Genomic DNA, 27,211 nt, shown 5'->3' with positions numbered 1-27,211 from the left:
CAGAGAAGCTGTTCTGGACTGTGCTCACCAGGTCCTGGCGCCTGGGCTGGGGAGGAGCAGCTGTTGGGCTGCATCTGTGCCCTTGGGGATGGACGAGGCCACCAGAACCCCCCTTCCCCGGATCTGCCCCCTCACCACCTGGGGAGACTTCTGGCGCTCGGCACTGCCCGTGCAGGGCCAGCTGTCCTCAACACTCAGAGCTGAGCTGGGGTCTTCCCTGCGTGTGTTGGGGGTGGGTCTCCTCTTACCTGGGGACACCTGAAGGCCTGACCTGAGGCCCTCTGACCCGCTGTCCCGTCCTCTCGTGTTCGCACACCTTCCGTGACAGCCAACCGTGGCCGTCCACAGCTGCTCCTGCAACTGGTACCACTCAGGGCATCTTGTAACTCCTCTGCTTCCTGACGGGCCTGACGGTCACACGCAGGTGTCACCGTCCTCACAGTGATTCCCCCCTGCAGAAAACCGAAGTGGCCTTGAAAGCTGCAGTACCAGAAGTCATTATACAAAACCTCTGCTCTCCCAGGACCGCCCCCGGCCCACCCTGGACAGTGACTGATTTCTGCAGCACACGGAAGCTGCCTTCATGAGCACTCGGAGAGCTCCCTTTGGCCACACTGCAGGGATTTCTCCCGACGGAAGAGGAGGCCTTGGCAGGGAGGACAGGGCTGTCAGCCTGGCAGGGAGATGCAGTCCCGGGGAGAGAGGGGGGCACTGGGGAGTAAGCCGACTGGCCACCCTGACGGGGCTGGAGGGTGGCAAAGGACCTGGTGAGCGAGCGAAACAGGGGCCCTCTCAGCACCTCGGGCGGAAGGCTGCGCTGGGCCAAGCAGGGAACCCTGGGGACTGAGGGATTGTGGCGCCTCGAATGGACGGCTGGCTCTGTTGAACCCTCGGTCCCGTTAAAGCTGTCGGAAACACGTCCCGTCGCCTTCGCAGTGTGAGGTGCCAGCAACTAACCGCTGCCCTGGCTTAGCTCAACGTTGTCTAAACTATCAGAATAATCAGCCGTTTGAAAAAATCAGTAACAAAATATCAATGTGGAATTCTCATCTAATATATCAGTTTTAATTAAGCTAAATTATTGGCTTACCTCATAATATACTTTGCAAAATAAATCAATTCCATGAAATGGATGGGAAGGCTGACCCTGCGTGTGGACCCTCGTCTGTGTGGAGATACCCCCAGGAGCATGAACTTCCTCCCAAATATAAATCTCCTTTTGTTGCCTTTATCTATGAAAGGTGGCCTGGTTCAGCTTTCCTGGTCAACCTGTTCTCATTTACAAAGTCTTGGCCTGGAAGATCTCCACCCTCCTGGGGTGTGTGTGTGTGTGTGTGTGTGTGTGTGTGTGTGTCTGTGTGTATGTGTGTGCGTGCGTGTGCATGTGTGTGCATATGTGTGTATGCGTGGTGCCAGCTGGAGCATGTAGGTTTCCTTCCCCAGGGCATCCTCCTCTTCTTCCTCCTCACCTCAAGCAGGTGCTTCTGTAAGCCTGGTGGACGAGCCCTTATTGCCCAAGCTCTCACATGGAGAGTGGTCCCCATGGCAACCCTCTGCAGAGCACCTTGCACAGGAAGGACCAACGCTCATGGACCCTTTGAGGCACCGGTGTGTGTTTCCCAGCCCTCCTGGACCGTGCTCCCTTCTGCCTCAACGCCGGAGGACCTCGGAACACACTTGGGGGGCAGGGCCGGCGTGGGGTCTAGCCTTTCCTCATCGCTTTGCCATGCGGTGCACCCAGCTGTTCTGGTTGCGTGGTGGAAGGTCACCAGGGTGTTGGTGTCACCACGACACGGTCTCCCCTGCCCTTCCATGGGAGGAAGCCGCTGAGAGCGACATGGAGCTGAACATTCATGTCGAGGGTCGAGTTTTCCTTGTGACCTTCACTGATGATCCATTTCCCTTCCGGCCGGGCATGCTTCCGGCTAGGGGAGCTGGAGCCGTGGGGCAGAGGCGGCTGGACGGTCCCACTGTCCACGCTGGGTAGCCCGGTGCGGGGGACATCTCCGAGTCCCAGGCCTCCAGAGCATCTAAACCAGTGTGGACTTCCTCCCCAGGCTGGGGACAGTAACCAGCGGCTTTGCTCTGCTGGTTTCTATGCTCGCACTCCTGAAGCAAGAAGTCTGCAAGCAGCAAGTGTGTGTCAGAGTCCAGGACAAGGGAAAACGCTGGTGGAATGCAGGAACTTGGGGCCAGGAACGGAGGGGTCGTCAGACCGGCCCTGGGCAGCTCTTGCTGCGCCTGCACACACAGGGGTTGCCTGGACAGGGCCCCCTTCTCAGGAGTCTCACAGAAAGTTCACAAATAGACGTGGGCCACAGGCCGTGGCTGAGAAATCAGTGCTTTTTAATGTCACGGTGGCTCTGGTTTTCATTTTGTAATTTCCCCCCTGGATCCATTTACGTCCTGGATAGACATGGCAGTCCCAGGAGTCTCATTCCTCTGGCTGGCACTGGAGGAGCGCCCCAGATCAGAGAAGAAATGGCCCGCTTGGCACAGCATGGTGGTCAGTCTGCCGGTTCAGAGCCCTCCGGAAGTCACCAGGAAGCCCAGGGACATGCCTGGTTTTGAGGCATAGGCGGTGCCGGGGTCCCCCTGCCCCAGGCTGTGTGCCTGTCTGCCCACTCCTGCGGGCAAGATGCAGCCTCGTGTGCCGGTTAGTGCCGGAGTCCTGCTCCAGCTGAGTTCGGAACTCGCGAAGGGTGCATGGATGAGGCGCAAAGAAAGAGAGAGAAAGAAAGAGACGGACCACTAGTAACTCTTCATCATCATAATGGACTACGCACAAAAGCTGTCCGCTTTATTTATACAAAATCAGTCAAACTCTGGCTCAGACTTTTTACGTCATGGTCAAGTGGGTGTTTCCAAAGATAACTCTGCCATTTGTTTCACCTAAGGCTAGAATGTTAACCAACTGGTGCCTGGCTAGGAAAAGGTTTTCAATAGATGATGCATATCAGTCAGTAGCACATTCCTACCACAATTACTTTACAGCTAGGTCTTGAGACAGTCAAGGAAGGAAGGGACCTAAAAGATTAGCATAGGATCAAAAGGGGGAGTTAACACTCTTGATTAACATATTGCCACAGGACGCAGCCCTAACAGCGATAATAGCTCTTTGGCTAAAAACGGCACTAGCAACATTAGCTTCTAAGTTCCTATTGACGTTTAACAGTAACTCCGCAGAGGCAGGCAATGCCTGAATAGATTACAGAATTCTCAGTGGGGTTGTCTGGTGTCCATGCAAAGGGAGGCAGAGCCGCATTCAGGTGTTGTAGAGACATCCGCCAGGCCTTGCCACACAGCGGGAAGTTCCTTGCAACCTTGCCTGCAATGGAGCCACGCTCTTCACACCTTCCTGTCTTCCACCCCCATCACACGGACTCCAGCATCTCCCCCTTTCCTATTATTAAGTTGGAGGGTGCGGAGTTCTCTGCGAGTGGCTTGAATTGTGGAGCTTAAACGTTGGAAGATGACTGGGCCAAAAAACAATACAAAAAGGAGAATAATTAGTGTGATTCCTAAATAAAAAATGAGAAGGAGGCCTTATCAGAAATGAAAGATGAAAGAGATTGTAAGAAATGGTTAGAAGTGTCTCCTGCAGAGAGAGCTTGCAGATGAGAGTGAGAGATGGCAGAAATCTGGGCATGTAATTCCTGAATGCTAAGGCTAGTAGATGTGTCATTCCATACACCTTGGAGATGAGTTTTAACATCACTCCAAGAGACATGTGAGTCATTATAAGGGAGAGAAGTGACACAAATCCATTTGTAAATACTATGGCAAGTAGTACCAAACCTGGTTTTTAAATGTTAAGTTTCATTGCCAATATAAATATCTGCTTCTTCTAATGCACCAATCTTGACCTCTAAATCTATCAATACTTTCCTATGAACTTATTGCACCAGCTGTAAGAGGTCCAATAAGGGTAACAAATGCAGTGAGACCCAAACATAACACACAAAGGATGGACAAAGTTGTTGAAAACAATTCCAAAGCATAAAGATCAGCATCATCATACCATGGTTCAGTCAAATTTACAGGTAACATTACATATGAGGGTCTTCTCAAGACACCAAAAGTACCAGGCATAAGGTTAGAATTAAGACAATCAGTGACAACACACTTTGCACAAGTTACAGCATATACAGAGCCATCTCAGGAAAAGCGAGAGGGAACTTAAGGCTCCATCTTGTAAGGGAGGAATGTTACTTATCAGCAGTCCTTTTGGAAGTAGCTTGAGTCCTGTGTGGGGATGTCTTCGGTGGTTGAGGTAGTCAGCAGATGTACACGTGACGTGTCCTCGTGGCAGGTGTTGATCTTCTGCGCATACTTGGCCTTTAAAACAGTTCCAGGTGGAAGTGTCCATTGACCTCAGCAAGGGTAGCACTGAGGCTAGTGGAACTCTTTCTGTTGTTTTGGCCAGAGGGAAGCAAGAAGGAGAGATGGCACCAGGGTTCCTCCTGGTACCTAGGTCACTACTCTTCCTCTGGGCCTCTAGGAAATTGGGCTGTAAAGGCAGTCTTTGGGATGTCAGGTTTATAAGTTAGCCATACCTACATAAATTCTGGAGATCTACCTGTATATTCTGAGAGGCCTTTTGGGGTTTTTAGAGAGGAAGTAGAAGAGAAGTAAAGAGAAAGCTAATCACTCTTAGTAACAATATCAGGTGAAAACTATTAAATAATAAATTTAAAATAAAGATACTGGCTTAAATAGTACATTGAAAAGGCAGTGAGAATATACCATGAGTAACCTGGTTATTAAGTGAACTTGAGCACAAACATGCGGATGACTTAAAACATTTTCAATGACAGTCTGAGGCTTAAATTATGTGAGCCAAAAGCAACCTTAATTTAGGAAAAAGCAATAAAGTAGTTTCAGTAATGATCTAAGATCTTAGACATTTTGAAATTATAAATTGGTTAGAATAACCTGTTGTTTGTAGTAAAATAAGTTTGCATGGTTATTCAGATGGTTTCTCATCTGATCTCAAGGAACATTGAGACCAAACAGTAAAACACACACACACATTCACTCCCCTTTTTTTTTTTTTTTTAACTATAGAAGACTGTAAGAGTAAAATTTCAAACAATTCTGACAGAAAGACATACAGTAAGACAGACATAAGTGGCCACCACACTCATTCAATTTTAAATAGCTAATGAGGGTCTCATATGGACCCTGACTCAAGAAGTTGTGTTGTATCCAGCCCTCTTGAGTCCCAGATGAGGATGAGTACTCAAAACAAGCAAATTTGGATGATGATGTAACTGTATATAGGCAGAGGTCAGTGCAAATCCTGCGAGCCAGGAAGCCAGGACTGGCAGTGGGGCCGTGTAAATCATCACGGTGGCCTCCCCAGATGACCAAGCCAGGCTCCAGAACACAGGATGGCTACTACCCTCTGACTGAGGCCTCCAAAATGTTACAAAATGCACGACAGATCATGTTAGATACATTTAGGATATACTGAGGTGACTTTATAAACCAAGCTTGGTGATAGCAGTACTTATTAAAAAATTAGTAAGTGAAAAGTCAACAATGATAACTCAGTCTGAATTGAAACCCTGAGAGAAAAAAATTGGTCATTATCGAAGACCCTGATTTTAGTTATCTTAGCAATATAAATTAACCCAAGAGATATGCAGTCAACAGCCTAGACATATTTGCAAAACTGTAAACATTTATCCTTTTCTGACTTTTTGTTGTTAAGCATTACCTGTCCTGAAACTTTTGGAAATACAAAAATTTGAATTAGACTTCTGTAAGTAAAAATTAAAAAAAAATTTTTTGTAGTATATATTGATGACAAAATTTTACCCCAGTTGGCATCCGACAGTATCTTTAATACAATCCAAATACCTACTCAGTTGTATCTACTAAGTAAAACTTTTGAATTTTTAAAATGCATAAGGGATGTCAAGATTTATAACATCTAGTTGAAATAGAATCTCTTTATAAAACACAATATAGATGAGATGTAATTATTGGCATTAAGTGATCACTTTAAATACCTATAAAATAAGTACATAACTTTTATCAATCTGAAGCAATGTGAACATACTGAAAGGCAGAAAACACAAAGATCACTTCAACATAGAATCTTATATGCTGAGACACTTCAACACAGTCAGGTCTGGAGTTCACTGGAGCTAACTAGAAGGAGGTAATCATTAATTAGATAAAAACAATTAAGAGGAGATGTTATAATAATATGTGCTTTCAAAACTTTGTTGTAATAACAGAGGATCAGACTTTAATTCCATGAAGCAATAATGAACATTTTAGAAAACGCTGCAAACAGTATTTTTAAGTCGATATATCTAAATATAAAGACTAGCAGATAAAAGCATGGGTGCATCCCATACCTGGAAAAAATTTAACAGTGGATTAGATGTTACTTTGATTCCAATTTATGTTTGGTGTAAATGTTACACTTTTAAAGGAATGTCTTAAACAATACCTTAAGAGTTATATTCATAAAATTCAAAAATTCAATATAAAAATTTAATAGAGTTAAAAAAGAGATGTTAATTATGAAAAAACATTATTTATAAAGTACAAGATGCTAGATATTTTTCTGTGGACCCAGGTTAGTTTATCTCCTACCCTGCTGCTTTTGGCTAAAAAAGGTTGGAGGTGGTAGGCTTGACAAAGGAAAAAAAGTAAAAGGTCCTGGAGCTGAGTATCCTAACAGAGAGGAGGGGGAGGAGGTCAGGGAGAGATTGTACCTGCTGGAGAGAAGAGAGTTTAACCCTGAAGTTGCTGGGCAGGAGGAGGAACTTCAGTAGAGGATGCTTGCCGCTGCAAAATGTAAATTGGGCAAGGATGCCTAATCAGTCGATCTGGAATCCACATCAGCAAGTCCGTGACCTGTGGAAAAATGAAAGCATTCCCTCCTCCAAATTTTAAGAGGAAATTGGGTTCTTTCCATTGGTCAGTAAGGATATTTTCAAAATCTATGATTAGAGAAACTATTTTGTTAGATGACCCATCTGTAAAGACTAAAGAAGCAGGTTAAGGAAACAAAAAAGGGATTAAAAACAAAGGAGTTAAGGAACAAATCTTTTGAAATATAACTGGATGACTTTTAACAAGGAGATTTTTAGTTAAATGGTATGAAATTGTACCTACAAGGGTTAAGAGTGCTATTTGTCATGTCTCATCCTTGGATATTAGATAACTAAGCTGTTAAGAGCTATAAGGAATAATTATTTAATTTACATCTTTGCAAAAAGGCTCCTATTCCTATGATATCTCTTAATAATTAAGGTGGAGACCAAAGCACAATAAGGAGTAATAACCTTTTTATACATGGAAAGGAGATGCAGCCACTCTAAAGACCCTTGTTGCCACAAGCATCTAGTTGGGGTATGAACAGTAGGTAGTATAATTAATTGCCAAGGAAGATACCAACTTTTAATTAGCATTTCCATAATCAATATCAGGTTTTAAGTCTGTTACTCTTCTATAGGCACAGCTTGGGTAAAATATTGCTGTCTTTTAAACCTCTGATTGTTTAGGGCCCGAGACTGGCCCCGCCAGGAGTTTCCTGACCACAGCTGCTGGCCATCATGATCAATTTTAGATTTACATTTACATACTTTTGCCCAATGTACACCTCTGTGACATTTAGAATTTATCTTAGGGCATTGATCCTTAACAGTATTAGTGCCACATTTTTGAGCTAAAAGAGATGCTGCTCTGCATTGTTTTGGGAGGTGGCTGGGTTTCCCACAGTTAGAACACTTAGCATTCATTTGCTTCTGAATAGCAGTGGTTTGAAACCTTGCAAGGTGAGTAGGGTGTTTGAAAGTCCCCATGTTACCAGAGGCCTTTAGATAACCAGATTTTTGGGTATTTGATTTCCTACAATCTTTCCATGTATGTCCCAATTTGCCACAATTATGACATTTAGATCTATTTTGCTTTAAACCATTGCTTAATGCAGCACTCATCATTTTAGTTTTGTACCTTTCAGAGACAATATCCATACATGTCCTCATTACTTGGGGGGCCCAGGACAGGGCCCATCTCTCGTTTCCCTGCATCTCATCCTGTACAGACTGTTTACTCAATTTAGATCGACTGCGAGGCAATAGAACTGTCCCATTCTTGTGGAATTTAGACTGACAAGCCTTTTGCCAATGAAATCCCTTCTCACACCGTGGACAGACAGTGCGAGGAATATTTAAATTGGACTTAGGAGTGTCCCTATAAGTTTTTTCCTGTTTGAAATTTTGGGATGAGTTTCTGGCAGGACAGCTGTGGCTGAAATGCCCTACTCCACCACAAGAATAGCAATTATTTCTTTTTCTATTTCTTTGATTGCCTCTTATGTTCTTTAAAATCTGAGTAGCAGTTTGACCCTGAAGAGCTGCAGCGATAGTTAACGCTTGCATGTAAGATGGAGTTACTTCAGCACAAGCTCGAACATAGTCTGACAAATCTCCTGTCCTTCTCACTGGCTGAATTAAGGTTTGGCAAGTTGGAGTAGCATTCTCAAAAGCTAGCTGTTTAACTATGAGATCTGTAGCTGTATTGTTAATTACTGTCCGGCTCACTGCCTCGGTGAGTCTAGCTACAAAATCTTCAAAAGGCTCCTCAGGCTTCTGCTTAACATTTACAAAACCTGGAGACTTTTGATCTGGAGATGGCAGGCGCTTCCACGCTCCTATTGCCAGGGAGGAGATAAGCTGTAATGTCTCCTTAGGCAGAGTAAGTTGTTCTGAAACGCCAAGATGAGTGCCCTGTCCTAAAAGCATGTCTAAGGTAAAAGAAAATTTGCCATGCCTCACAGATCTCTGAGACTTTACTTCTGCTTTAGCTAATTCCTCATATTCCATTTTCCACAAAAGGAAGTTTCCGCCAGTGAGGCAAGCCTTAGCAACCTGAAACCAATCATAAGGAGTCATCCACTTTGCTGCTAGGCTCTCCACCATTGCCATAGTGTACGGGGAGTTTGGCCCGTAGTCAGAGACAGCATGCTTTAGTTCTTTAATAAGCTTATAAGGCAACGGTTCCCATTCAGGTTCATCGCATTCATAGACAACAGGAAAACAGAAAAAATCACCTTCCTTATGTGCCTGCTGCATTGCCCCACTAAAGCCAATCTTTGCTGGATCTGGTCTAGGTGGAAGGGGCTCACAAGGCTTAGCAGAATACCTTGAAGGCTTATCAGCAACAGCAGGAGACCTATTATCATGTAACTCAGCCATTTGCCCCTTTTCACAATCTCTAACTCCTGATTTAAATATTTCTGGTTTTAAAAAATCTTCTTCCTCATCTGTTAAACTTCCATGATCAGTTTTACAATATTTTACTTTATCTTCAGGACAGACACTTTCCATTGAGCTATAGCTAAGGCCTAAGCTTTTCTTCTGAGGATCAAGAAGGGGAGTATGTTCTCCCTGCTGAGCTGAAGGCGCGGGATAAGGCTCAGGACCCGCATCTAGTGCCTGCCGTAAAACGTTCCAAATGGCATATGCAGAGGATGGCATGCCCACTCGTCCATTACTCCGATACCACCTTCTCATATCATTTCCTACCTGGTCCCACGTGTTTAATTCTAAAGTGCCCTGCTCAATAAACCATGGGCTAACTTTTTGTACAAATTGTAAAAATTCTAATAATTGCTTCTTGCTAACTTTAATGCCCTTCCTATGTAAGGTATGTTTAATAATATCAGCATATAAACTTCTTTCACTAGAATCGCTCTGGCCCATTTTTACAGCACAGAGGGTACACAACTTCTCAATATAAGTTCTGACTATTCACCCCTCCTAACCTGACCTTCTGTCAGGGGGCCTGCAGCACCCTGGGTGAAGTCCTATCCACGCCGCAAAGAGAAAGAAAAGACCTACCTTCGTCGAGTCCCTGTTCAGGCGCCACTTGCCGGAGTCCAGCTCCAGCTGAGTTCGGAACTCGCGAAGGGTGCATGGATGAGGCGCAAAGAAAGAGAGAGAAAGAAAGAGACGGACCACTAGTAACTCTTCATCATCATAATGGACTACGCACAAAAGCTGTCCGCTTTATTTATACAAAATCAGTCAAACTCTGGCTCAGACTTTTTACGTCATGGTCAAGTGGGTGTTTCCAAAGATAACTCTGCCATTTGTTTCACCTAAGGCTAGAATGTTAACCAACTGGTGCCTGGCTAGGAAAAGGTTTTCAATAGATGATGCATATCAGTCAGTAGCACATTCCTACCACAATTACTTTACAGCTAGGTCTTGAGACAGTCAAGGAAGGAAGGGACCTAAAAGATTAGCATAGGATCAAAAGGGGGAGTTAACACTCTTGATTAACATATTGCCACAGGACGCAGCCCTAACAGCGATAATAGCTCTTTGGCTAAAAACGGCACTAGCAACATTAGCTTCTAAGTTCCTATTGACGTTTAACAGTAACTCCGCAGAGGCAGGCAATGCCTGAATAGATTACAGAATTCTCAGTGGGGTTGTCTGGTGTCCATGCAAAGGGAGGCAGAGCCGCATTCAGGTGTTGTAGAGACATCCGCCAGGCCTTGCCACACAGCGGGAAGTTCCTTGCAACCTTGCCTGCAATGGAGCCACGCTCTTCACACCTTCCTGTCTTCCACCCCCATCACACGGACTCCAGCAGGTTAGTAGCTGGGGGTGGTCAGCATCCTGACCAGAAGCCCCACCCCCAACAGGGCTGATGCCGCCCCAAGGGTGGCCCCACGCCGGATGACCACTTGTCTCAGGGACAGGGAGCCAGCAGGTGCAGTTGCCGTGTGGGCTGCCTGTGAGTTCGGGGAGAACGCGGGACACTCGGGCCGGGAGTACTTCGTTAAGGTGATGCCGGGGTTGCTGCCCGTGGCCACTGCAGGAGCAAACGGGATGAAGCTCAGCCCACCGTGTGCACGGAGGGCAGGGGTGACGCCTGGGAACCCAGGCGACCTGTCTGGCTGCAGGTGTCTCACTGCGTGCCTGGTTGTTAGCACTCAGGCCTTGGAAGAGCAGATGGAGGAAACACCTGCCTCCTTTACCTTCCGAGTCACAGAGGGAATGTACGGGAAAGTGGCTTCAACTGGGTGTTGGCTGTACAGCCAGCGCTCCCTGCTAAGGTGCCACAAGGAGCGGTCACGTTGGAGCGTGGCCTTGCAGCGTGCCCACCATGTGGGACTTCAGAAGCACCTGTTGGACAGTTATTTGGTCCCGTCTTACCGTCCCACCCCGTGGGGCAGGAGAGCCCCCAGAGTGTCAAGAGCTGGCTTCACTGTGCTGGTCAGGGACAGCCCCAGAAGGAGGGGAGGCCACGGGCACAGTGCTCCCTAATGGGCCGTGGGCTGCTACACACACGCCTGGCACTCACACCGGCCCTGGGAGGCTGGCAGGGAACCCCCGGGACCACCACTTTGTCCTGTAGACATGGAGATCCAGAGAACATGTGCCACTGCAGTTGGTGAGTCGGGCAGTCCAACCTCCCTGGGCCCGCAGCTGGAGGCCAGGATGGCCCCTGGACCTGGGGTGGCGTTTGGGAGGCCAAGCTGGAGTCAAAGGGGACACTGCTCACATCCCCCTCTCTTCCTTTAGGGGATGTGGGGCGGAGGGGGCAGGAAAGCCCCTGGTCTGAGAACATGGCCGCAGCTGGCTGCGTCTCATGCTCTTGGTGCCAGCCGACCCTCGCATGCCTGCCAAGCAGGGAGGATGTGACTGGCTCCCTGTGCTTGGCTGTTGTACTCACGGGTACCGGCAGACAGCCTGGAGCAGGTGTGTGTGTGTGTGTGTGTGTGTATTGTACTTCTGCATGACTGTATTTCTCTGTGTGTGTATATGGCTGTGTGTGTATTATGTTTATATCTGTGTGCGGGCTTGTTTGTATCTGTGTGGGTGTGCGCTGTTGTGTGTGCATCTGAGTGTGTCTGTACCTCTCCCTGTGTGCATGTGTGAGTGTGGAAGCAGCCGTGACCCCATTACCTGAAGAGACAGCTGCCCTGTCGGGCCCTGGGCCGGGGGCTGCGCCCTCCGCTCCCTGCTGCTGCAGCCCCGCGTGCTTCTGCGCCTGGAGGAGAGAGAGGAGGCGTGCCTGGGCCAGCCCGCACCCTCCCGCTCTGCCCCGCTCCCGGTGCCCTCCCTGGGAGCTGCGGGGCCTGAGGCAGCAGCTGCACGTGCTTGTAGTCACACAGCAGTGTGCCCAGTGGCCAGATGACGTCATCACGGAGCAAGGGGCGTCCTGCCTGGAGCGGCCCAGGCTGCCCGGGCCTGTGGGCACGGTGAGGCCACAGCCCTGCCCAGGCCGGGGCCCACTCTCAGGGGCTCGTGTGCGCTCAGCGGAGCTTGAGCGCTTTGCTTGGCTCCCGGCATGGCATTGTGGGGTGGGGGCATGGCGTGTGTGGGGTGGGGGCTGTCTCTGGAACATGTTTGGTTTCAGGGTTTCTGCTCGTAGCTGTCGGATGTGCTGCTTGCCTGGGCAGCTACCATGACAGGAGCGGCCAGTGAGCCTGGGGGTGGAGGGTCCCTCCATGGCCCCTCCCACACATCCCCCAGACCTGACGCTGCTCAGGTTGGACCCATGGGTGTTTCTGCCCATGTGGCTGGGGGCCGCCGATCCACTCACCTCCTCCGCCGCCAGCTTCCAGTCCAGCCGGACAGTGTAGACAACAAAGGCGGCGGCTGCCAGGCAGGCACAGGTCAGCATGCCCAGCCAGAGGCCTGCGGGAGGCAAGGGACGATGGGAAGGGCCGGCAGATGGTTGGGGGATGGTCAGGGCCTGCCCGATCCTCCCTCCTCCCCCACCCCCCAGGCCTCGTACCCATGATCCTCATGCCCTGGATGAAGGCCAGCACGATGCCCAGGGGGAGGCCGACGATGTAGTACATGACGGCGTTCACGATGGCCCCGAAGGCCTGCCTCCCCGTGCCCCGCAGGATCCCGCCGGCCACGCACTGCGGGCAGGGAGGGGGACGTGGCCCTGAGTGGTGCACAGCCCTGCCTCACCCCACCGCCAGACCAGCAGGGCCATCCCGCCTCCCGGTCCCCCCTTCTTTCCCAGAAGAAGCTGCAGGGGTGGTTGGGGTCTCAGTCACTTGCCCTGAGACCCCTGCACACACGTGGCTGTACTTGGAGCCCAGTCCTGCACCTGGAGGCTCCCTCGGCTCCCAGCACTGCCCGGCTCCAGGGTGAGATCTCTGGGAAGCCAGGCTGACTGTGCGCTGGAGACGGGCGGCTGGAACACACTCAGCACCCTCCAACAAGCTCAGATGTGCCAGTTTCCTGTTCTTGAGGTTGGAAGTTGGCAGTGGGTCCTACCATCCCAACACCAAGGCCTGGCTCCTCTGGACACTCTGGGGGTGTGTCTGCTTTTTGGGGCTCCTAGAAGCTGCATCTCTCCAGCCACGGGTCCAACCTGAGGCCCCCGACTCTGGCCCTCTGGCTCCCTGTCGGAAGGATGCTCCTCCCCGACCTTGGGGTCCTCAGTTCAGCCACCTCTGCGGGCTCCCGTGTGCACAGCTCCGAGGACAGAGATGCGGACATCTCGGGCCCACTATCCTGCCGACCACCTGCGGCCAGCTACCGTGTGGTCCGTGGAGAAGATGTCTGTATTTCATCTGAAAGGCAGCCTGACAGCGTAAGGGGTGGACAGATGACAGAGCTCTTCCATTGATGGGTTCACTCCCCTAGTGTCTGCAGCAGCTAGGACTGGTTCAGCCCACGACACCACGGCACTGGCCCCACACGCAGAGCCCTCACAACTCTGTGATACGAAGGGGTTGGGCAAGTCTGTCTCCAAAAGTTGGAGTTCTGACGGCCAGTCGTCTATGTTTGTTTGGAAATCAGGCCTTTTGGGATGGACCAGGCGAGAGGCCTGGGGGTTGGCCCTGGTCTGGCCTGGCTGGGGTCCTGCTACAGAGGGGAGCTGGACACACAGGCAGACACCCCTCGGGGGCGGAGGAGGCCAGGGACAGGATAGACATGCCCAGGCCAGTGGACACTGTGGCTTCCAGAAGGTGGGCAGTGGGCCCAGGACACAGCCATCCCTGATGTGTGCCAGGGTCACTGGGGGCCTGATGACGCCTAGGGCACGAGGCCTGAGCTCCAGGGGCTGACAGTGACCCTGACTTACGCCACCCAGATTTGGGTCCTTCCCCATGGCAGCCCCAGCTGTCTGAGAAGACATTCCTGGGCCAAAGACCTGAAGGGACATTTCACCGAGGAGGAGGTCTAAGTGGCTGGTATCACTGTGTACAGTGAAGCCATGCTGGTCACCACGACAAGGAGAGATGACCCAGCAAGTTGGCTTGGGGACATCGGCCACCAGGGCCCAGGAACACGGTGACAGGTGAGAGAACCTGGATGTGGAAGCCTACAGCTTGTCGGATCACGATGACGTGAAACACGCAGAAGAATCCCAGACTCTGCAGCCTGGATTGGCCGGTGATCAACTGATTAAAGGAATTGCATCGTGCCCTTACAGACACACGGATGTGAGGGAGCATGGATTCTAAATCAAGGTGCAACATGACAACGTGAGGATAAAGTCAACAGAAAATACACGCTGAGCCTAAAGCAGAGGAGCTGAGGACCGCGGGCGGGATGCCCACGCACGCCATCAGGCCCCGCCCCACAGCAGAGCCCCGGCCAGGAGAGGCAGGCCCTGCTCCTACTTTGTCCCTCACTTTGTAGAAGGCAGCAGCGATGGCTCACCCATCGGAGCCCCTGCCACCCACGTGGGAGAGCCAGACGGGGTCCGGGCCCCGGCTTCCAACGGGCCCACGGCCCAGCTGTTCTAGCTTGGGGGTGTGAGCCGGCAGGGGGGTCCCTGTGCTGGAGGAACGGGGTGATGCTGGAGATTTTGCTGCACGTTTCTGCCCTCCCATTGTCTGTCCACCTGCCTTGACCGCCTTGAGGAGTGCACAACTCGCCCAGCCAGCACCCCGAGTGCTCCCTGTGTGGTCAGCCCGTGTTGCCCCATGGCGCTTGAGGGAGGCTGCGGCAGGGATCATGTCCTGGGGGGCAGAGGGGGTGAAGGGTCGGGCTTCCAATCGGGGGGCACTCACACAGATGGCCTCAATGATGTGGAAGATGACGTAGATCGGCAAGACCTGGTTCACCAGGGCGATGACCTCTCTGCAGGGGAGACGGGCAGGTCGGCCAGCTGCGCAGGAGACAGCTGTGTCCTTGGAGACCCTCCTCCGGCCCCTTCCCACACTCCCACCCACCGTCCTTGGACGAGGGGGAGTCACCCCACACGGGTGCAACCGGCACTCTGAGCCACCTGCACCTGTGAGTCCCCGACGGTTTGTGTGCCCTGGGCTTCAGTTGGCATCTTGTCACGGGCAAGCCGGGCGAAGGCCACAGCCCGAGTGCTGAGCGGACAAGCCGAAGTTTGGCTTCCTCCCGGAGAGGCCAAAGTTGGGGCAGTTCCCCGGAGCCAGGTGTGTGCTAAGTGCCTGCACCCTGAAACTTCCCCTCCTCCAACACCCAGAACCACTCTGACATTTCCCGGAAGTCAAGAAAGGAAACTGATTACCTACTCATCATTGGTAAAAATGTACCCCAGCTCATCTTTCAGGATGCCCAACAGGGTGCCCACCACCAGGGCTATGCCAACTGGAAAAGACAAAGGGAACAGCATGGACGGGCCAGCCCGAAGCCATGACCCAGCTTGGGTCAGTACAGTGCTATTCCCGCACCATCCGGCCGCTGCCTGACACCCCAGCCTGCTGTGCCGAGGAGCCCAGAGCTCCTGCCTTGCAGTCCTTCACCTGGAGCGATGCCCCTGTGCCAGCCCAGAGGGGCCACCACAGTTCTCCAAGTGGGTGTCCTGGGCCAGCACCTGAAACTGCTTAGGAATGCACACTCCCAGGCCCCCCTCCACCCCATCTCCTGCCTGCTGCCGCGGTTCACCAGCAGCCTGTGGGTGTGGGGATCCTCCCCAGCCCTCCCTCCTATGTGTGTGGGGTGGGGTCTTAGCCTGCCCCAGGACCGCTGCTGCTCTCCACAGCAGGGCCCTCCTGCACCTGCTGGCCTCAGGGAGCCAGGCCGCGACTGGGGGGATGCAGCAGAGGTGTGGAGAGAGGATGCCCAGCCCCACGCTGGGAAAGGCCCTGGGGGAGTCACACTTTTAGCTGTGTTAGGCTGAGTCCGGCATCAGGGGAGGGAGGGGTGAGCTGGGAGAGGTGTACAGCTGAGATGTTCTAACTCGGGGAGAGGCTGCTGTTCACAAAGAGAAGCAGCCCAGCCTGCCCAGGGGCCAGCCTGCCTCCCTCATCAGGCCCAGGGCCCTCCTTAGGATTGCACCTCCCAGGCCCGCAGCTCCAGCGTGCATGGCCAGAAGAGCGCCCACGCACCTGTGCAGAGCACGCCGCAGAGGGCAGAGCGCCGGGCCTGCATGGTGTCCGCGGCTCCCAGTGCCGTCCCCACGCGGACACAGACGGCCATGCTCAGCCCCATGGGGATCTGGGATGGGGGAGAAGGCGCTGTTAGTCCCAGTGGGCGCTGGAGGAGGGGCTGGGACCCTAAGCCAGGGTGAGGCCAGGCTGGAAGGGCAGGAGCTCTCCAGCCTGGGCCAGGCAGGAGGAGAGCTGGAAGACGGGGTGGTCCCCGGGGGCAGTGGAAGGCCTCCTGGCAGCTGTGATGGCTGGCACAGGCTGGGCTGTCCCACGGGCCAACTGATGCCCGTCATGTGCCCGTCAGTGGCAACATGACCGGCGGGCGCACAGTGGAATCAGCCGAGGCAGCACAGGGCTTTTGAAGAGAGGAATGTGGTATTTTTGAGCATGTAGATTAATGTTAAAAAAAGAAAACCCTAGCGAAAGTGTCACCCTCAGGGGACGTGGGCCTGTGGGCCCCAGGTGGAGTGGGAAACTGCCCCCCCTGGAATCTCACCATGTAGGTCACCGTGGCCACCTCGTAGATGACAGCCTGGGCAGAGAGGTCCACTACACCGAGTAGGCCTGGGGCGGGGGTGGGGAAGGGCCAGCATGAGGCAGGGCCCATAGGTGGGTGCCACCTTGCCCCACCCACGGATTGCTCCATGCTGGGCCCATCCCTCCAGCAGGGCCCACTCCATGCTGGCCATGGCTGAGATCAGCACCAAAGGCCCAGAGGCCAGACCCCTGGGCAAGGCCCTGCCTGGGGACGTCCAGCAGCCTGGCAGGTGCGCAGGGGAGTGGACGTGGACCCCTCCCCCTGGGGCGTGGCTTTCTGAGTAGGACACAAGGCCCCACATGCTGCTCTGCCATGCGTGGCCCTCCGCACGTACCCATGAGGAAGCTGCCGATCTCATAGGCCCACCATTCCACGCACATCATGAGCAAGCTGGGCACCCCCAGCGAGAGGAAGGGGCCCCAGTCCTGCAGGCACTGACTGGACCAGCCTAGAACACAGCAACCGCACCCCCAGGGTGTTGGCAGGTGCTGGGGCAGGTCCAGGCAGAAGCAGCAAAGGATCGCCAGGGCACACCTGCTAGCTCCTGCTCCCCTAGACGCCCGGGACAACTGCCACCTCCCGCCCCAGGCCGCCTGCACTGCCCCACCCCCAAGAGGCATCAGAGGCGCCTGGCAGGAAGCGTGGCAGGACACAGCACAGCCGGAGGGGCCAGCAGGGACAAGGAGGCCCGAGGTCGGGCTGCGCTCCGCACCTCCCCATGTCTCCAGGTGCAGCTTCTTCAACAGGATGTGGAAGAGGAGGAAGGTGGCCTGCACGAACTGCGACACGGTGTTGGCATAGGCGGCGCCCCTGGCAGAGGAGGCAGGCGGGGCTGGGCTCCCGCATCCTGCATCCCGGAATCCGCAGCCCCACCCCTGCAGCTGCACCTGGGCAGGTGTCCTGGGAGCCTCTGCCCAGGCCCTCCCTCCCTCTCTCCACCCCTCCCTCCACTCCTGCATCTCACCCTCTCAGGGCAGGCAGGGCTGGGACTCCATCCTGCCCCCACACCCTGTGCCTGCCCCCGGCCCCCTGCCCCCGCTCACCTGACCCCCAGACCCAGCACGGAAACCAGCACATAGTTGGTGACGCCATTGACGCAGTTGCCCACCACACCGCTGAGGACTTGGGGCCACACGATTCCCTGAAACAGGCCATGCTTGGTCCCCTGGGGGCGTGAGTGGGACTGGCCCAAGGGCTGCGACTCTCCCAGGCCTCTCCCTGGCGGTTGGAGGAGGAGGCTGCGAGGGGCAGCTTGACCAACCACAAGCCCAGGGTTGTAGGGGCAGGTTGGAAGTGACCCTTTACAGAGCTGGGTCACAGACAGCGGGGGAAGGGGGTAAAGCCCCTGGCACTTCAACCCTTCCCGACACCCTGGGGAGGATAGGACAGGGGCTGCCCCCTACAGCGGGGGTTCTGTACCTGGTTTTGCAAATACTTCGCCAGCAGATTGTAAAGAAAAATCACCTGTAAGCAAGCAAAATGAAACAAAGTCAATGACCTCCCCCACCTCTACCCCCTCCCCCTTCCACGGATTCCTTCCCAGGAGGTAGAGCCCTCCCCCACCCCTACCCCCTCCCCCTACCACGGATTCCTTCCCAGGAGGTAGAGCCCTCCCCCACCTCTACCCCCTCCCCCTACCACGGATTCCTTCCCAGGAGGTAGAGCCCTCCCCCACCTCTACCCCCTCCCCCTTCCACGGATTCCTTCCCAGGAGGTAGAGCCCTCCCCCACCTCTACCCCCATCCCCTACCACGGATTCCTTCCCAGGAGGTAGAGCCCTCCCCCACCTCTACCCCCTCCCCCTACCACGGATTCCTTCCCAGGAGGTAGAGCCCCCGAGTTCCTGCAGGCCCAGGAGCCCGGCAAGGGGGCCCTGAGGCCACCTGAGTGTGTGCTGGCTCTGCCCGGGTGGGCCCCTGCTCAGTCACAGGGGCGCTTGAGCAGGTGCAGAGGCCCTGGGAGAGGCTCTCGCCTGCCGGTGTGTGGGTGCAAGGGGGCAGGGCGCTCACAGGCCCCTCTGGCCACCGTCCCAGGGGCCCTCGGTCAGCACAGGAGCTGGACCCAGGCCTGTTCCCACAGCCTGCCCACCCTGCCCTTCCTCTTCTTTGCAGTACAGGACCGGGGGCTGGGAGAGGGGAGGGAGAGAATGAATGGAGCCAGAGCAGGACTGTGCGTGACCCTGCCTCTGCCTCTTGGGAGCTGTCCTCACTGAGCTGGGACCGTGTGTGTGTTTACTCACTACCAAACGCAGCTGTCCCTGCGACCTGCCCGAGGGTTGGTTCCAGGACCCTCCTTGACACCCAAATCTGTCACTGCTTGGGCCCCTAACCAAAACGGTGCGGTGTTTACCTGGAGCCTGCTCGCGCCCCCACACGCATAACATTAAAGGGGAGAAGCAGGTGATAAAGCAGGTGCACACGTTTATAAACACAAGCCTACGTCATGAAAAGTTCAATGAAAATGTATATGATGAAAAATTATGCACATAACTCAAGGGTTTTTTTGTCCCCACATTTTGCTGGCGCCTCCTTCCCCCCTCACACCTTGCAGAGCCCTCCCACGCGCGGACACACGCGCCCACGAGCGGACACACTCCTGGGAAGCAGTCGCATCCCACGCTCTCCCCACGTGGGGAGCGGCTAAGCGATGCTGAAACTTTCTGTCCTGCGCTTTCCGAATATTCAGTAATATCCATCTTCCACAGTCACAGTTTGCACAGCGACTGGATGCACGTCTCCCCTTCGCTCCCTCACGCCCTCTCGCGTGCCCGCCTCAGCAGATGGGGGTGGCTGGGAGGGCGCACCGCAAAAAGTCGGACTTGGGGTGCGGCGGGGCGGGGTGGGGCCGCGGGCGCAGCACCTACCGGGAGTCCCGGGATGAAGATCAGCACGTACTCCTGGGTTAACCTGCAGGAGGAGAGGACGGGGCTGAGCCGGGAAGGCGGCGCCCGGGGACCACCTTCCCTTGAATCCCGAGCCCCACGTGGCTTGCAAAAGAAAAACCCCAAACGTTATAGATCACTAAGGAACGGCCACAGCAAGCGCACGCCACGTCAAGCGAACAAGGCGGCGCCGTGAGAGGCCAGCTCAGCCCAAGGACTTCGCGTCCCGCCGCGGAAACTGGGGCAGTCTTCTTTCTCCTTTGCTTCTGTGTGGAGCCATGCAGGCCCTGGCTCGGATCATTGGGCTCCTGCACCACGCGAGACCTGGACTGAGTCCCGGGCTCCTGGCTTCCGTCCTGGCCATTGCAGACATTTGGGGAAGTGAAGGAGGTGATGAGAACTCGACGCTGTCTGTCTGTCCTCTCAAGGAACACATTTTTAGGCCTTGCAAACTGAAGCACCTGTGAGGCGTGTCTGCCCCCTGCTGGTCACATGCGGAGTAGCGGGCTCTGAGAGTGAACCTCCCGAGGAAACTCTAAGAACCATGAAGAGGTGTTGGGGGCTGGGGACCACTAGTGGTGCAGAGAGACCCAGAGCCCGGGGACGGGGGACAGTTTCCCAGAACCTCCCCGAGTCCTCGGCTGGCCGGCCGGCGGGAGCCACGCGGCAGGTACCTGGACACAGCCGGGTCCTGCCTGAAGAGCAGCAGGAGGGGCTGCGTGTTGAGGAAGAGGGCCCAGCAGGGCAGGCAGCAGAGCAGCAGGATGAGGGTGGCCCGCTGCAGGACGACGCCCACGTGCTTCTTGTTGGGGCTGCCGAAGCTCTGCAAAACGCAGCCTCCTGCCGTCCCCACGCTGGGTGACACGGCACCGCCTCCAGGCAGCCCCCTTCCCCCCGGGGCAGGGAGAGTTCAGGACCCAGACCCTGCCAAAGGCCACTTCCCTGCTGGCACCCAGCCACCTACCTGGGACATCAAGGTGTCACAGGCCGAGGACAAGCCGAATCCTACGGAGACTCCACAGACGTTGACAAACTGGAGCCACACACATGGGATGGGAAAGCACCAGGGCTTGTGTTGTGAGGGGGACCCTGAGTGGGGACCCTGAGGAGGGCTGGGGCTCTGGGGAGGCTGCCTAGCGGGGAGATGGTGGCCTGAGACCCTGTCCCTCGGCCTGGCTCTGTCCCCATGGCCGTGAGCGCTGTGCCTGGCCGCCCCCGCCCCCACCCGTCTGCAGCGTTAGGTTCCAGGCATCTGACCCCACATCTGTGTCATCCTGGCCCCTCACTGGCCAGCCAGCAGCCTGGGAACCTGGCAGGGAGTCCCCAGGAATGGCGCCAGCACGGTACTCACTGCCACACCCAGGGTCACAGATGCCAGCTCCACTTTGCCCAGGTGCCCGCAGAACACGGTGCCCACGATGTAGGTCATGAAGTTAAGCACCTGGAACAAGAACTGGAAGATGGCGGCCAAGGTCAGGCCAGGGCCAAGGTCCCCTGCCGCTGCCTGCTGCACCGCAGCGTGCAGGCCTGGTCACTCTAGCTTCCCAGCCTTGCTGGACTCTGAGCCCAGCCCCCATGGGCCTTCGTCCCACAGGCTCACCCAAGCCACTGGGCAGACACCCCCTGCCCAGGCCTGGGAGCCTGACTTGGGCATCAGCGGGCCCCGCTCCCCTGCCGCCTCAGTCCAGCCTAAGGCTTCCAAAGGGGACACACAGCTGTCCCCTTTGGGTCTGAGGCTGCCCATGGCGATGCGTGGTCAGGCCCCACAACCCCCCAGAGAAGTAGCATTTTTGGGGGAGGCTGTTGCGTGCAGCCCCAGCCTCTCCCCACCCCATGCTGCCCGGGCCCCACCTCACTCCTCCTACCAGGGGTCCGGAAAGAACAAAGAGTGTCCGCGCCTCGTCCCAAAAGCCCCTGGGGAGCAGCCTGCGTAGGCCATGCCAGCGTTGCCCTTGGTCTGGGCAGAGCGCATCCTGCCGGCTGTCCATTCCCAGCCGAGCCCCTGCCGCCTTGCCCACCCCTGCGCTCTCCCGCTGGCTCTGTGAGGCCAGCTGCCTGCTGTTTGGTGAACCTGTGTGCCCTGCAGCTGGTTAATGAGTAAGGGCCAGAGGAGGGCGGCTGTGCAACCTGCAGGAGGTCCCTTCTTCCCAGGCCAGCTGGACAGCCCCCACCTGCCTGGGGATGCTTGGTGCCCGACTGTCTCCTGGCGTGGCAGGGTAGCGGGCAGATGGCCTGTGTGTCCTGCTCATCACGACTCCCATTTCTCAGAGCCGCGGGCAGCTTGTGGGAGGTCCAGGGCCCATTGTGCCCAGGGAGACTGCGTCAGGGCGACCCCTCAGGCTCCTCTCCCTCTGGGTAACCTGTGCTCCGGGTGTTTGCCCATGATCCCACAGACGGCTGGGGCCGCGGGGACCACAGGAGGCAAAGAGCCACCAGGCCACCTGGCCCCGTTCTGCCCAGGGCTGCGGGGTGTGTGTTCAGCCCAGGAAGGGGAGGAGGGTGAGGAGGAGGGAGCAGCAGGGGCTGTGCAGAGGAGGGGTGAGCTCCTGGTGCCTACATGCCCCCTGGCACCCACGGATGCAGCAACTCCCAGAGCCCCAAGGAGGATGGGACAGACCCCAAAGCAGAGGTGTGACCACAAGCCCTGAGCCCCCGCTCTGCCACGCCCCCAGCACATCACCCACCCCACCCACTCACACACAGCCCCTACCTTCCAGCCGAATTCCCAACGCACCTAGTTCTTCTCCTTTCGAAGTTCCTTTGAAAAGCAGTGTTGGGTGGGGGAAGGAGAGAGAGATGCGCTGGTTCACTCTGCAGTCTGCCAGGGTTGGGCTGAGCCAGGCTGAAGCCAGGAGCCTAGAACTTCCAGCGCTTGGGCCATCTTTGCTGCCTTCCCAGGCATATCAGCTCGGAGCTGGATTGGAAGTGGAGCAGCTGGAGTCAAAACGGCGTCCCATGGGACAGAAGTCATCCAGGGTCACTTGTGGTGAGGGCCTCTCACTACCGTGCCCCCCCACCCTGGGGTGGCAGCAATTCCTGGCAGATGACCTACTGCCTACCTCCAGCTGGGGACCACCTTGGGGGGAGGTTCATCAGGGTGTGGGTGCTCATCTTTCTGAGGTCGAGTCTAGAGAGGGAGGTGGGGGAGAAAGAGCAAGGAGGAGAAACAGGGGGAGATGGTCATTTGCTCACTCACTCCCTAAACGCGTGCAACAGCCAGGGCCAGACGAGGCTGGAGCTGGGAGCCGGGACACCAAGCTGGAACTCAGTCTGCATCTCTCGTGTGGACAGTGGGGGCCCAGCCTCACTAAGAACTCGCTCTTCCGGGATGCAGCCCCTGGACACTGACACGGAACCCGCACGGATTGGCAGACAGTCCCCATCACTCCTGCCCCCCACGGGCGTTCCTGCTTCCCTCGCAGGGCCCAGTGCTGGAGCTGGCCCTGTGGAACAGTCAGTGACCGGGAGATGCCCACATGGGTGCAGGTGGAAGCCGTGTGTCCATCAGGACATGGGGAGCCCTGCGTGGGTACCCCCTCTGCCATGGTCTAAGTGGGTACCCCCTATGCCATGGCGTGCATGCATACCCCTCTGTTGGGCCTTGCATGGGTACTTCCTCTGCCATGCGCTATCACCTCCTTTCTGTCCCCACCCTGCGGCTCTCCCACCCTGTCCCCCAACCTTGGCTCTGGGTGACTGTCACCTGAGTCATGATGGCTCAGCTACTGTAGCTGTGAGAAAGACAGCGTGTGCTGAGGTTGGGGCTGGGCCTGGGGTGGCACCCTTGGTAACTAATTGCCCAGGGTCCTGCCTGGTGCCATTTGAACCTGTGGCCTGGATTAACCTCCCCTCACTCAGTTCCACTCCACGGGGGCTCCCAGGGACTGCCATGTGCCCTTTGGTCACCCTGAAATGTGCACGCATGAGCGGTCTCTCTCTTCCTCTCTCTCTCCCTCTGTCTTACACACACACACACACACACACACACACACACACACACACACACTCCTCCTCCCCAGGCAGGGGCCAATGTCCCTTGCTGTGAGCCCCTCCTCATTGGTGCAAAACGCCCTGTTTGCTCCCTGGGCTGGAGGGGCCTCTGCACTGCAGGCTGCCCAGCCCCACCTGGACCTCCAGGGCAAAGAGACAGTTCCGGAGGGGACCCAGCCACCCGCCTGCAGCCCGGCCCCAGGCCTCCTCTTGCCCAGTGACTAACACAGGGCCTCCCTCCCTCCTCCACTGCCCCCTCTGAGCTCTGGAGCCGCTTGCACCACCTCCTCCACCCCAACACTGTGGCTCTCCCCTCCCCCTGCTCTGCTCTCTGTCTACCCCCAAGCAAGGCCTTCACAGGCAGCTGCCAGAAGTTTCCAGGGCTCAGGCCCAACCTGACACTGGACATACCCAGGCCTGCAGCTGAGGAGAGGGGCAGCCAGCTGGCCATACCCCCAGGAGTCCCAGCAGATTCCCCTGTGTTTAGCTGCGACAAGCACCAGCTGTCCCGAGGGCCCGGAAGATGGCAGGGCATTTCCACCGGGGGCGAAGCTTGCAAGGAATAAGCTTGGATCCTGCACAGCCACAAAGGAGCCATCGAGTGGTGAGAGGACGTGAGGAAGCTGGAATGAATTACACTAGGAGGAGGAAGCCGGTCAGAAAAGAGCACGGCTGGATGATTCCAATCACAGAACATTCTGGAAGAGGCAGAGCTCTGAGGACGAGAGCTGAGAGGTCGCCAGGGCACAGAGGGAGGGGGCGGGGGAGATGACAGCTCTGGAGGGCACAGCAAGAGGCTCACAGGTCCCCAGGTGTCGTCCAGGCCCGAAGGACACCCAGCATGTCAGCACTGATTGATCCGTTACCATTGATTAACACAAGTGTGATTTCCACCTGCCAGATTTGTCAGAGGGCAAATCGGTGCCCACACTGCATATTGTTCTCTGTAAGCCTAAAGCTGCTCCCAGAACAACCTCATAAAAATGGACACACACTGAGGTTTCTTTACAGAGAATTAGAGAGAGAGAGAAGGATTTTCCATCCACTGATTCACTCCCCAGGTGGCTGCCTCATCCAGAGCTGAGCTGATCCTATTTGAAGCCAGGAGCTTCTTCTGGTCTTCCACGTGTGTGCAGGGTCCCAAGGACTGAGCCATCCTGCTTTCCCAGGCCACAAACAGGGATCTGGGTCAGAAATGGAGCAGCTGGGACTCGAACTGGTGTCCACATGGGCTGCCAGTGCTGCAGGTGGATTAGCTTGATACGTCACCATGCTGCCCCCCATATGTTTTTAGCAAAGTTAGGGAGCTTTTTCTTTTAAAGATTTATTTCTCTATGTGAAAGTCAGAGCTACACAGAGAGAAGCACGGAGAGAGAGGCTTCCCGTGGGCTCCCACGTGGTGCAGGGCCCCAGCACTTGGGCCACCTTCTGCTGTGTGCCCAGGTGCGTCAGCAGGGAGCTGGAGTGGACGTGGAGCAGCAAGGACACCTGCCAGCACCTGCATGGAACGCTGGTGTCCAGGGGGCGGTCCTGACGCTATGCCTTTCTCTTCTTTCCTGAGATCCTGGGTACCTGACTCAGAATGTTCTAGAGAGCCTAGATGAGGTGCATATGTAAGCAGTCCAGACGTTGCTTTCCTGACAATGAGCCTTGCCCAAGACCTCGGGTTCCTTTGCTGAAAGTGGAAACTAATGTGGGGAATACCCATGAAATCTAACACCTCTTTCTGCAGAAGGGGCGGAGGAAGCGAAGGGAGGAGGGCCAGAAGAAAAGGTGTGGGCTGGCTCGGGGCGTGCCCTGCCCACTGATGCTCCACAGGGCTGCTGGCTCTGCCCTGGACGCCAAGGTGCAGGGAGGGACGGAGTCTCCCTCGTGGTCCCCCTGGGCCAGCAGCATCGGACGCGCCACCTCTCACCCCACCCGGCTGGATATGAATGGGAACTGAGGTGTGGAGAGAGGAAGCGTCGCCACGCAGGTGCGACGTGCAGAGCCAGGCTGCGAGGGGGGTCACTGCTGAGTTACTGCCGCTCCACCGGGCCGCGTCTTCATCCGCCGCGTGCTGCTCCAACGGGAAACCCAGACTCCTGCCTGATCACGAATCGCTCGTGTATGTCGTTTCCTCGCAGCTCTGGAGGCTGTGAAGTTCAAGTTGCTGCTGGCACTTGATGAGGGCTGTGTTGCTGTGTCAGCCCATTTTTGTTAGACAGTCAAAGGATGGAGGAGGGCTGGTGTGGCGTGTGCCTGTGCTGCGCATCCCACGTGGGCGCCAGATGGAGTGCCGGCTGCTCCTACCTCTGATCCAGCTCCCCACTAAAGCACCTGGGAAAACGGTGGAGGACGGCCCAACTCCTTGGGACCCTGCACCTGTGTGGGAGACCCAGAAGAGGCTCCTGGCTCCTGGCTTTGGACTGGCGCAGCATTGGCTGTTGGGAGTGAACCAGCAGATGGAAGCTGGCTTGCTCTTTCTGTCCCTCTGCTTTTCACACATACAGCTTTTTAAAAAAGTTGTATCTCAGTGTTACAGTGACAATTCAACTCTAGCATGACAAGTGGAGGGACCAACATTCAATCCGCAGCAGGTGGCAAATGACTTGTGTCCAGGTTTGAGGCTCTGCCCCAGCGGACACGTTGCCCTGCGTTGCTTAGCATGAACCTCAGGTGATGCAGCTGAGAACAGTGCTGCGATCAGCTCGTCATGCCTGCCATGGGCACAGGCTGGGGGGGTCACAGTAGGTGTGCCACCTCCCCCTGGGCACGGGCTGAGAGTGAGGTAGAACCCATTTGCCCCTCCGTCTGGCAGCTCTGGGCCCGAGAAAGGACTCAGCATAGAATGCACGGAAGTCTCAGTGGTTCCCGGCCAGGGTGTGTGGCTGGGCCCGAGTCTTCCCTGGTCCCAGTGCTTGGCTGTCCCCGGCAGGGAAGGTGTGGGTCGGATTTCTCCCGGGATCCGGCCCTTGCACACTGTGTCAGGCGGACAGGCTTTGCAAGGGAAGCAGGAGTCCACCCACCTGCGCTCACTTGCCAGAAAGTCCGGGGGGGCCTTGTGAGACCACGTCTGCTCTCCCAGCTGGGAAGGGGAGCCCTGGCTGCGGGGGAGGTGTGAGCGCTTCTCCCTGTCCAGCCAGCCATGTGGGTGGAAGCAGGGGAGGGGTTTCTCCCCACGGCTCCTGTCCTGCCCCCAGCTTTGAGAGCGGCTGTGGGCTGTCTGCCGTGAGGGCCAGGGAAACCGAGGCCGAGGGCCGAGTGTCACGGCAGGTGCAGAGAGGAGCTGTGCATCCAAGAGGACGTGCCTCCCCCCCAGGCATCGCAGACTCCAGGGCCATAGAGAGCAGATGTGTGCCCACCTAGCAGCTGCCTGTGGCAGCCTGTTCCTGGACCTGGCATGGGGCCTGGCAGTGAACCATCATTGCACGTGGTTGCTTCGCCCGGCCAGACGATTTCC

At 55.7% G+C, this 27,211-nt stretch overlaps 1 protein-coding gene across 1 annotated transcript; it reads right to left on the bottom strand.

The window, feature by feature from the left end:
• Positions 1-10,627: 10,627 nt before the first annotated feature.
• On the bottom strand, positions 10,628-21,767 carry LOC121167548 (multidrug and toxin extrusion protein 2-like). The gene is made up of 17 exons (XM_040997017.1): positions 21,645-21,767; positions 21,131-21,232; positions 20,744-20,812; positions 20,454-20,602; positions 19,762-19,804; positions 18,318-18,362; positions 17,942-18,039; positions 17,611-17,708; positions 17,233-17,346; positions 16,857-16,924; positions 16,319-16,427; positions 15,503-15,578; positions 15,026-15,095; positions 12,781-12,913; positions 12,586-12,680; positions 11,946-12,030; positions 10,628-10,848 (listed from the first exon to the last, which is right to left on the bottom strand). Exons 1-17 carry the CDS (start codon positions 21,765-21,767, stop codon positions 10,628-10,630), a joined length of 1,698 nt encoding a protein of 565 aa, XP_040852951.1.
• Positions 21,768-27,211: the final 5,444 nt, after the last annotated feature.

The sequence above is a fragment of the Ochotona curzoniae genome, unplaced genomic scaffold (genome assembly GCF_017591425.1).
Source record: "Ochotona curzoniae isolate NIBS_2020 unplaced genomic scaffold, NIBS_Ocur_1.0 patch386, whole genome shotgun sequence".
Lineage (NCBI taxonomy): Eukaryota > Metazoa > Chordata > Mammalia > Lagomorpha > Ochotonidae > Ochotona > Ochotona curzoniae.
Note: the sequence above shows the minus strand (reverse complement) of the source record. Positions and strands in the feature narration are given on the sequence as shown.

Coding starts and splice junctions, on each gene's coding strand:
- LOC121167548 (XM_040997017.1), bottom strand. CDS start 21,767: ATGGACAGCCGGCAGGATGCGCTCTGCCCAGACCAAGGGCAACGCTGG. Junction 17,709..17,941: donor GTGCTGGGTCTGGGGGTCAG/GTGAGCGGGGGC, acceptor CTCCTCTGCCAG/GGGCGCCGCCTATGCCAACA. Junction 10,849..11,945: donor CAGGGCAGCTGTCTCTTCAG/GTAATGGGGTCA, acceptor TTGCTCCTGCAG/TGGCCACGGGCAGCAACCCC.